Below are 11,251 nucleotides of genomic sequence, written 5' to 3'. Positions count from 1 at the left end.
TTTTTGCCATCCAATTCATTTATATGGGCTTTGGAGTAAGGTGGTTCTATTTGGAGGATGCTGTCTTTAATCCCATCTTGTTGCCCTCATCCTTCAGGTCTTCTACCTTTCAGACTAGGGCTGAAGGTCCAGCTTTTGTCTCCAGGCTGTAATCCTCCAAGTCCAAGTGCCTTCAATCTCTGAGATGAGGTGGGAGGTGATTGGGGAGACAGCCTGAGCAGTGGTGACACCCCATCTGTGAAAAACTCTTCACAGGGAGGCTTACCTAGTATCTACCTTGATGTCTCCTCTGTGCCAAGCAAAACCCTTTTCATTTTTCCAGGCTTTTTACTGCTGCTGCTTTTATCTGCTGCTCTTTCTAGCGTTTTGTTGTTGTTTCCCATGCTGCTTCTTGTTTGTTTTGATGATGTATGTGCATATACATTATAAAAATAAACAAAAGCATGGGAATCTTGTCTGAATTTATATGTGCCTTCATCTCTCTGTTCTTTGCTCCTCTTGCTGTTTCTCCTACACTCTCTGCTCTTTCCTCTTGCCTGTAACAACTCTTTAGACTGTGCTTCTCTTGTTGCTACCCAGTTTACTCCAGGGCATGGCCCAGCTGTCACTCAGAGCCCACACATTATTGCCTAATGAAGATCAGTGATTTAGGAGATTGTCATACATAGAGGTGCACCTAGGTAATTTTGGAGTCTGGAACTAAAGGCCTTTGGAGCCCCCCACCTACCCCGCAAACGAACCGTCTTTGTGCTCCATCGGGTGACCACACCACCGGGGACAGATTAAAGAGGATTTGGGGGGCCCCAGGGGCTATGGAGGCCCTGGACTTTGCCCCGAAATCCAGGGGTAAGAGTGCCTCTGCTGCTCACACAGTCTTTAAAGCGGGGAGAGATCTTTTCCTCTAATTATCTCTCTGGAGATGCCGTGCCTTCCATTCTTGCCAGAGGGGGAGGTGCTGAATCAATCTGTGACTCTCCTCTGGAACAGATGTGAGAAATGCACCATTATAGCAGCCTTCATTTATCATACCGTATAATGAAGGGCAATTAAACCAGATTGCTGTATTTATACTTCAGCCAGCTGTAGCCTCACTGAAGGCAGAAGGACGACACTTAACAGTGAAGTGAATGTGACCTTACAGTGAAATTCTATCTCAGACTTATCCCCACAGGGGAGGGATAGGGTCACTCCTGAATTCCCCTGTGCTGGCAGAACTTAAGATATGCTGGCATCGTGAATCCACACTAGCACTGGGCTGCTCTCCTCACAATGTAGGAAAACAAATTGGTGGCCCTGTGAGTCAAGCAGTTGTGCTGTCTTGACATGAAAGGGTGTGCATGTGCGTGCGCACATGTTGATAAAATCTGCTGATACAATAAGTAGTGGCTACTGACTAGCAGCTGACCAGATATGGAGGGACATGTGGAGGAAGGGGGCTGTCCAAAATGCACAGCATCCTGGAGGATTGATATCTGACCATAGGTCCATTCCCCAGTACTTGAGCATCAGACATATGTGTTTCTTACTGGCCCTTTCTCCTGGGAGTCCATAACCAGTACTAAAATCCAAAACCTCTTCTATGACAAATTAATTCTGTTTCATTGCTCTATATAGCTTGGATGCATAATGACGTTGCATAAATATCCTTAAGCAAAATCTACAATTTAGCCTCAATTTTTCTTCATGGTAATAGGCTTTTAACCTAGGCCAGTTCTAGATAGTGTTCCCTTTCACCCTCCATGCTTCAGAGTTTTTTTTTTTTTTAATTAATAATTAAATTAGGTTTTTTAAAAAATCTATATGCATTATATATCATGCATACAAAGGAGAGGAGAGCTGGTCTTGTGGTAGCAAGCATGACTTGTCCCCTTAGCTAAGCAGGGTTGCATATGAAAGGGAGACTAGAAGTGTGAGCACTGTAAGATATTCCCCTCAGGGGATGGAGCCGCTCTGGGAAGAGCAACTAAGTTCCTTCCCTGGCAGCATCTCCAAGTCCAAGATAAGGCTGAGAGAGATTCCTGCCTGCAAACTTGGAGAAGCCGCTGCCAGTCTGTGAAGACAATACTGAGCTAGATAGATCAATGGTCTGACTCAGTATATGGCAGCTTCCTATGTTCCTAATATCACTTGAAAAGCAACCTTCATATGTACAAATATCCCCTCCTTCAAAGGGAAGACTCTTCTGACTTCTGGCTTCAGCCACAGGATGACAGGCTTCTGGAGAATGCCATGCAGATCATGGCAAGGGAAAGACCAGCCTGGCTCCAGCCATCAGTGAGCCTGCTTCCTCCTTTCTTGCCAGGAAAGAATGCTCTGTCAGTTTCTACAGGGACTGTAAAAGCAAAACATGGCAGCAGCCCTCTGCCATTGGCCAAAGGAGGGCTGATGATTTTCGCATGTGTGCATTTCAGGGCTTAAAAAAAACACACACACAACAAAAAACTACATTATATTGCAGCCATATTGAGGACCATTCAGTTGAAAGGCAAAGTATAAATCCTCTGAATACATCATGCAAATTATTGCATAAATACAAATTATTTATTTGTTATTTCTCTGTGTAAACCACCCTGAGCCATTTTTGGAAGGGCGGTATAGAAATAAAATAAAATAAAATAAAATAAATAAATGCAGAGTGTAAGGTGCATAGACTGTCCATACAATCCAATTGTACATACAAAGCTAAAGGCAGGGTCTCCGATCACATAGGTGCTTTCAGAAGTTATGCTAAATGTGCAGGGAAGACCCCACATACTCTATGCCAGCCCTTCTTTGACTGGACTCTGCATCTGCTCGGGGCCCTTTTATTTATTCTTACTTTGTATGTTACTAAACCACCTTAAGTGGCCCAGCTGGGAAATGCTTGACTAACAAGCAGAAGGTTGCGGGTTCGAATCCCCACTGGTACCATATTGGGCAGCAGCGATTTAGGAAGATGCTGAAAGGCATAATCTCATACTGCGTGGGAAGAGGCAATGGTAAACTCCTCCTGTATTCTACCAAAGAAAACTACAGGGCTCTGTGGGAGCCAGGAGTCGACACCAACTTGGCACACTTTACCTTTACTAAAGGGCAGTCTATTCCCACAGGTTCCTTATGTGTTAAGAGGTCCTTCCCTAGGTATTCCTGCCTTCTGAGACTTGGTTGAAAGCAAGGGCCTCTCATCCCTGGCGCTCCCCTATGGAATGTTTTTCCCAGTGAGGCCCTTTATGTCGTTTTGGCAGCAGGCAAAACTCTCTCCATTTCCCCAGACCTTTTAAAACAGCGAGTGAGCGTTTTTAACCACCCTCTCCTGATATTCTTCTAGTGCACAGTATCAGGATGCTGCTGCTGCTGCTGCCTCGTTGGCTTGTTTCATTTGTTATTTTGCAGTGTGTTGTGACTATCGCCCTGAGAGTATATATTTATTATTTGCTCGTTGAAGGTGCAGCATAGAAATAATGAACGTTCTAGGGCTGAACCCTGTTCTTGAAAAGGGATTCCAGCCGCAAGACCCAATGAGGTCAGTCGAGGGAGCATATTTAGGATCGGGGCCTTACTAGGAAATGAGTCTCATTTAACTCAGTGGGATTTATTTCCGAGTAAGCCTGTTGGAGAGACCGGCGTGGAAATCACAGAGAAGAACCACGCTTTGCCCCCAGCTCTTCACCCCGCAGCGGCCATCACCCGGCCGCCCTCATTTCCTTCAGGAATTCCTCCGCCCCCCGGGCACCCGCCGCGCCTTCAGAGGACCCTGCCGCGCCTGCGCCTCCGGAGTACGCGGATTGGCTGAAAGAGCCCATATATAAGCGCGGCGCAGGCTCTTGCCGGATCTCTTGTGACGGCCGCCATTTTGATACTCTGCTCGGGTCGCCTGCTCCTGTCTTTCTGTGTGTGTGTGAGCGAGCGTGCTTGGCCGCGACCCACTCCCGCGCTCCGCCATGGAGGACAACACCGACTACGGCAGCAGCAATAACAACAACGCGGGCAGCGGCAACGGCCAGGAGGACTTCGCTGAGGGCTCCAAGATCAACGCCAGCAAGAACCAGCAGGATGACGGGTATGAGGCGGGAGCAAGCGGCTGGAGGGAAGAGCTCCTCGGGAGGGGGAGGGGTGTCTAGCCGGGCGCCATTTTGCCCTGTAAGAGAGAAGTTGGGAGGGAGGAGCAAGGACTTCGGCAGCCACCACGTGACCCAGCTCTTCCCTGGTGTGGGTCGCCTCCCCCCGCCCCATTCTCCAATCGCCCTCGTTTCCTTTGTGTCTCCTCTTCCTTCCCCTCCCTCTTTTGCTTCCGCGCGCTTTGGCCCTAACTTCTAGATGGGCAGGGCCATGACGCAACCAGCAGCCTATCGGAGCCTGCCGATGGGCGCGGCTACCCCTGGAGGAGGTGGGCCGGCCTGTGGTGCCGTGTGCACGGGGTGGGCGGGGCGATCGGCCAGCCCGGGCAAGGAGAAGCAGTTGGCAAGGGAGCTGGTGGCATCCTGGGCAGGAGAGCAGAGCTGTGCGCCAGGCGCCGCCGGCACAAAATACCTTCTCTTGAGGTATGCAGAATGGGGCATACCGTGCATTGTGTCTTGCCGTGCATTTCTCTGCTTCCTCTGTTCCGACTCAGGATTGCACAGGCGTTCAGGGCTTTTGTCTCCCCAAGAGTGGTGTGGAATAAGGAGTTCTAGCTCTTTAAACAGCTAACGCGGTGAAATGTTGGTTGAGCTGCAGGAGTCTGGGCTCAGATCCTCTCAACAATCTTCGTAGAGTGACTTGGAATAGTTGCTGTCTCTTTACCTCGCTTGTCTTGAGGGTTATTGTGAGGATAGGGCGGGGAGGAGACTGTTTTCTACCCTTGGCACCTTGCAGGAAGAGCAGAATAAGAGTACAAATCGTAAAGTGTCACTCTGACCTGTGTAGTAAGTGACCAGAGCCTCGCTTCCAATTGGCAAAATGAGAATAAGAGTTACTATCTTGCTTGGGGTTCTTGCAGTTCACCACTTCCTGTATTTCTCACAAGTGAACTGTTCACTGGCAAATTGTTCTCAAAGTTCAGAATTGTTTCATAAGAAAGCATAGAGACCTCCTCCTACTGGGAAAGTGTGCAGGTTCATGCAAAGCTGTTCTCTTTCCCCGCATTATATGCCTAAGTCCTTGGGCTATAAACCTAATAAAGTTGTCCTTCTCCAGAAACCTTCTGCCTGAGGGCACAGCTTCTTACTTGGATAGAAAACGTCCCATTAAAATCAAACTTCTAAGCAAGAACTACTAGTATTTTATGTTTGTTCCTCTGTGGAAGTAATGAGTACAGCATTAACTTTTAAAGTTGGTTTTTAATGTAGACTTGACAGAGGCTTGCCATTAAAAAAAAATCCTCACAAGAATTGTTTGTAGATCTGTATGTAGTGATTTAGATTACTTTGCACTTGCCCCCCATATAAGTGTTGAATATAGGAGTGGGCTATGTGCCTTTATTTTGAAAGTCTCGTGTGAGACTTTCTGATAAATCACTTGAGGATTGTGGTGGTCCTGCCCCACCCCTTAGAACATGAAGGTTTGGATTTTTGAATTGCTACCTATGGCTGAACTAAGAGTATAATGAGTTCTGTTATCCTAAAATGCGGGGAAATGAATTGGCTATAGGATGTGGGTAGGAGCAGTCCAGCACAGTTTGTGGTTTTTCTTAATTTTGTTTTGCATTGATTTAGTGCAATTCTTATGGAATCTTTGAGCATGCTGTGGAAACTCAGACTATTTTAGCCATGCTTTAAGATTAGGAAGGCTTAATTCAACCAAGTTTGTGTTCTTCCTTTGCAGTAAAATGTTCATTGGAGGCCTGAGCTGGGATACAAGCAAGAAAGACTTAACAGAATACTTGTCTCGCTTTGGAGAGGTGGTAGACTGCACAATTAAAACTGATCCTGTCACGGGGAGGTCAAGAGGCTTTGGGTTTGTGCTTTTCAAAGATGCTGCCAGTGTTGAAAAGGTATATAGCAACAGTGCAGATAACCATAAGGAGCAACTCTGCATATTGGGGTGGACTTTTCCTTCTCTTAATATAAATTTGCACTAATCTCTCTCCTAGGTCTTGGAACTGAAAGAACACAAGTTGGATGGCAAGTTAATAGATCCCAAAAGGGCAAAAGCTCTGAAAGGGAAAGAGCCACCCAAAAAAGTGTTTGTTGGTGGACTTAGTCCAGATACATCAGAAGAGCAAATAAAGGAATATTTTGGTGGCTTTGGAGAGGTATAGTTCCAGTTGTTTTGATACAATGTTTTATCTTCAGCAGTGATTTGAGGGGCAGTATATAATGTTGCAGCTGGTTAAAATGGTGCTTTCAATAGAATAGCAACTTGAAAATATTTTGAGTTACCTAATCACTTTCCTGTGATTACAGCTTCTGAAATGGGAGGGGTAAGGGAGGATGATAGAAGAGTCTCAAACATACTAACAAGAGGGAGGTTGTAGTTACATGGGGAGGGCAGAAATAGCATTTCATTTCTGTCCTATTCAGCTATGGTTTCATTCAGAATACTAATGGTAGCTGCACAGACAGTATGCATGGTGCATAAGTGCACCATTCATTAAGTCAAACTTAATCCTTGTCTCACAGAGCTGACAGTCCAAATTCAATCTGTGTGTAGAAATGGGAAGGGGGGAATGGGTAGCTGAGGAGAACAAGGGAGATGTGCTAATGATGAATGAATAAATAGTTTTGGTTGATGCAGGCTAACCCAAAGCTTATTTGGGGCGGGATGGATTGAGGAGGTATTTGAAAGGAGAGGTGTACCACATAGACATTTGAAATGGAGTTGGAGTTAACAGGTGTAAGGGAGAATGAATGGGAGAAGGTCACAGATTGCTCTCTGAAATCAAGGCATAAAAGGGTGCAGCGTGACATAGGATAGGGACAGGGAGCTGGTGTTGAATCCATATACTTACAGGGGCTTAATGTGGTTTTCAGATTGAAAATATTGAGCTTCCCATGGACACAAAGACAAATGAGAGGAGGGGTTTCTGTTTCATCACATACACAGATGAAGAACCAGTAAAGAAATTGTTGGAAAGCAGATACCATCAGATTGGTTCTGGCAAGGTATTGCTGTTCATTTGTAAGAACATGCTTGACACCTGTCTTCTCTTACATATTAAAAAAATTACTGTTAAGAACTGAAGTCTTTTCTTGGCATTAAAGCTGAGCAATTTGTCTTTCTTTAGTGTGAGATTAAAGTAGCACAGCCCAAAGATGTCTATAGGCAGCAGCAGCAACAACAAAAGGGAGGCAGAGGTGCTTCATCTGGTGGGCGTGGTGGTTCCAGGGGGCGTGGCAGGGGTAAGTATGTGAAACCAAAAAGATGCATCTAGACTGCTGAAGTAATCACTAGAAACTGGTTGAAATGGGGATGGGGAACTAATAGGAATATGGGTAGGGGGCAAGGAAGGGGAGTGTTGGCCATTTTATTTGCATATATCTTAGAAGCTTTAGAAGTCTGCAGTAGCTGAGCTGAAACCAAATTAGGGAATCTGAAGTAAAATGGCATCCTTTTATTTCCTGCCTAGTGCTGCTTCTGATTCTTCACTAACACAGTATACTGACTCAAGTCGTCATACATGATTGCTTCATTTTAGGTCAGGGCCAGAACTGGAACCAAGGCTATAACAACTATTATGATCAAGGATATGGAAGTTACAACAGTCCTTACAGCGATCAGAGCTACAGCAGCTATGGCGGATATGATTATTCTGGGTACAACTACCCAAGTTATGGGTATGGACAAGGATATGCGGACTACAGTGGTAAGAATGTTTCCACTTAACTACATCAAAAAGCATTTCTTTATATTGCTTTACAGTGGCTTAACCGTTCAATCTCCAGGGAGCTCCGGAAGCTGTAACTGGGTAGGGTGGAGTAGCTCTCATAGAATTCTTAACATCTTCTAACTCCCAGAATTTGGAAGGTGTGAAGATTCCATGACCAAGGATCCACAAATTGCTCCCCTAGTAGCCAGCTGCAGTCCAATTCTACAATTTATGTGGGCCTTGCTTCTAAATAAGGATGCTTAGGATCACAGTCTTAAATAGAATACTAGCCATATTGAGGTGCTTAATAAATATATATTTTTTTAAACCTAGTGGCTGAATAGACAGTATCTGTGTGCACAGTTAGTTGTATGAAGTTTATGGCTTAAGGATGCAATCCTAAACACTCTAGGGAAGAGGATCACTTGAGCACAGTGGGGCTTCTGTATAAAGATACATAGGATTGCATTGTCAATCCAACAGTGCAGCCATGGAATTACTAACTTGTACATCCCTTTCCATCATCTCCAAACCTCTGTTTTAAAGAAAATTCTTAAAGCATGTCCTAGAGAGCTGCCCTCACACTTTTCCTTCTGTCTCAATATCTCTTTATGACAGCAGTCCTCAATTTTCTTATTCCCTGCCTCACTCTGTCTAGTTCATCTGATAGTTGAAATTAGTTTTTTCTTCTTAGCATTGCTATTCCTATTAAGTAGGTACCTCATAGTGGCCTTAGCTGTACCGTCTGAGTTAATTCTCCATGCCAACAATTAGTTAATAAAGTTAAGCCTGCTTGAAAGGAAATCTTGTCCTTGGCTTTACTACTTCCTGCCTTGGACAAGAAATTGGATGGTGAGATCAAGCAGAGAAAAGCCCTCTGGGGAGGACTGAATGACTATGCAAATCTCCCTTGCATCTTTCTGTTTTGGGATGGGAAAGGAGACTGGTACCTTCCCTGCCCTAGCATTCTCTGCAACTTCACAGAGAACTCAAGTACATCACAGAGATAATCGGTTGCCCCTGTTGAGTGCAGTTCTGGAAGCCTGACTGGCAAATTGGTAGAAAACTGAAAAGTTGTTTGTAGTATAGATATTCTGTAACAATTCTGGTACCTTGTTTAGTATACTGATGTTCCATGTTGGGGTGGGGAGGGAGATACAATTTCCTGCTTGTAATACTCTGGGTGAGTTTTCTTCAGTGTTGAGTTGGACCCTAAGGCTGTGAATTTTCCCAACAGGACAACAAAGTACATATGGAAAGGCATCCCGAGGTGGCGGTAATCACCAAAACAACTACCAGCCATACTAATGAATTACTTGAAGATATAGGTGTGTATTGAGTGAAGGCATCACCTTCCATACATCTAATCTAATTTAAAGATCAATAGACAAACAAGTAAAAACCTTTCTTGGATAGCCTGGATTTTTTAAATTAAAACGTGTTAAAAGATGTTTTAAAACTCTTTGCCTTAAGTGTCTATAGATCTTTAACTCTGTAAAAGGTGATTTCGTCGTCCTTAGTACTTCAGAGAAACATAAGAGTTTTTCTGCTTACATTGTGTGCCAGGTGGTGTAGAGGAATAATTAAACTTAATAGAAGTATTAACCAACAGGTAAAGTACTGAAATGGGTACAACTTAAGCAAAACAAGATTGTTGTCTTCTAACTCTGACATTATACCTTGTTTGTACCCGCCAGCGGGAACTTCATTGCAGGCCGTGTGTCACCCTGACCACGTCTATCTCTGGGGGTCGCACGTTGCAGGCAGAGCGCAAGGCATACACCAGAAAACGCTGTCCTGTGGTATGGTCTCTTCCAACTTCATGTACCAGCGTAAAGATTAAAGTGGAAAACTTCAGACTTTGGCTTCTTTTTAAAAATCTTTGAAGATTTAAGTGTCTTAACTTAAAATGGTTTTTTACAGGAGTTAAAGTGCATAAATGCCTTTACAGCTTAATCATTTTTGGTCTTCTGTTTAGTGTTGTATATCAATTGTGGAACCTCATTTTAAGTGTTCGTTCTTTAAGATTTAATGCTTGCTTTTTTCTTTTATAGCTATTAGTGAAATCTACAGACCAAAACGAACTTTTAAATCTGGGAACATTAAAGATCATATGCAGATGGCAGTTTTGTATTTGAATCGCCTGGCTAACAATTTTCCTTGATGTATTGCCACTTTCTCTTTCCCACCAGCAGTTGAAGCCATGAAAGGCGCTTCCACAGCTTGGTTTCTAGTAAACCAAGATTCTCTTTTGCCGTATTTCTACAGTTCTTTGAAACAGCTCCATCGTTTGAGCAGAACTGGTACCTCTGGGCATATAAAGTGTAATTGGGTCATCAGAAGTACTTTATGTTGACAGATAACATGCATATGATCTTTAACAGTGAAGCGAGGAATAAATAGAGGACTTAAAGCAGTTCATGAAAATGGACCTTTTAAAAATGCTTGTAAAGGTTGCACTGGTCTCACAATGATTTTTGTCTTGGTTTTGTAGGTGGAGACTACAGCAAAGCCATCTTGCAGAATATCGGGACTGACTGGAGGGTGGTCTTCGTGACATGAGATTATTTTGTAAAAGACTTTTAGTGTAAGACACACAAGTGTCCAACTGTACATAGTGGCCGACTAGTTTTTCTTTATGGTTTTTACTTTTATCCTTTTGTCATCCGTGTTATGACACCAATGTGGTTCTTGTGTTTATACAATTTTTATTTGTATAATTTTCATGTTGAATGACTCAAATAAAATGCTTACTTCTGTGATGGCTGCTTTTGAGATTCCTGTGGCACTGCTTTATAGGGGCATAGAACAGCTTTGTGTATTTGAGCAAGGTTGGGTCAAGTTGTTGACATAGCCCTGAGCTTGAAAAGTGCAAGAGGAAGAACTGCATTTATAGCATGCCTTGTCTGTCAAACAGCAATATTCTGTGAAATGTAGTTCAACTCCATGAGTTTCAGTGTTAGCTTCACAGTTTAAAGAACCTTAGTTCAGGATAGAAGCAAACACATGTAGAAAATGACTGGTGTGTTAATTGAAAATAGAAATATCTTGCTTTGACTGGCAAGTTCTAGAGACCAGCTGAGGGCACATAGTAGGAAAGAAAATAATCTTAAAGCAGGTACTTCAATTTTTTGTAACCCCATGTGGTTAGTCTTATTGTAGGGCTGTACCATTTAAGGAGTGCTGGTTGCAGAACAAATGTTTGAGTAAACATAATTTGTATGTTGAGAAGGTTCTCGCTCAGACCATCACTTTGAATGGACAGAGGTTTTGCTACATGAGGGAGCATTCAGTCCTTCCACCTGCTGTCTGCAGTGGTACAACCGATTCAGCTCATTGTGTGTAGTGGCTTAGTCTTTTGCTTGTCTCAGGCAGCTAGTCTGAAGTTGCATATATGAAGTAAAGTTGTGACCAAGAGCATAAGTTTTGATGGATAAAAATGTGCAGAGAAAACAGAAGAAACCTGGTTCTCCTACATAAAACGTA

The 11,251-nt window shown here is 43.7% G+C and overlaps 1 protein-coding gene across 3 annotated transcripts; it reads left to right on the top strand.

Moving 5' to 3' along the window:
- The first annotated feature begins 3,804 nt into the window (after nt 1–3,804).
- Nucleotides 3,805–10,527, top strand: HNRNPDL (heterogeneous nuclear ribonucleoprotein D like). 3 transcript variants are annotated; one of them, XR_008307606.1, is made up of 9 exons: nt 4,294–4,520; nt 5,782–5,950; nt 6,050–6,211; nt 6,930–7,061; nt 7,184–7,298; nt 7,595–7,762; nt 9,003–9,093; nt 9,463–9,567; nt 10,260–10,527. XR_008307606.1 is itself a non-coding variant. In XM_053251498.1 (8 exons), exons 1-7 carry the CDS (start codon nt 3,921–3,923, stop codon nt 9,071–9,073), a joined length of 936 nt encoding a protein of 311 aa, XP_053107473.1. In that variant the 5' UTR covers nt 3,805–3,920; the 3' UTR covers nt 9,074–9,093; nt 10,260–10,527. The 3 variants fall into 3 exon arrangements, 2 of the variants coding, with proteins under 2 accessions (XP_053107473.1, XP_053107472.1); XM_053251498.1 differs by lacking the exons at nt 4,294–4,520; nt 9,463–9,567 and adding an exon at nt 3,805–4,039; XM_053251497.1 differs by lacking the exon at nt 9,463–9,567.
- Nucleotides 10,528–11,251: the final 724 nt, after the last annotated feature.

Source organism: Hemicordylus capensis, chromosome 5, assembly GCF_027244095.1.
Source record: "Hemicordylus capensis ecotype Gifberg chromosome 5, rHemCap1.1.pri, whole genome shotgun sequence".
NCBI classification, from domain to species: domain Eukaryota; kingdom Metazoa; phylum Chordata; class Lepidosauria; order Squamata; family Cordylidae; genus Hemicordylus; species Hemicordylus capensis.
The sequence above is the reverse complement of the archived record's forward strand: the minus strand, read 5'-3'. Positions and strand labels throughout refer to the sequence as shown.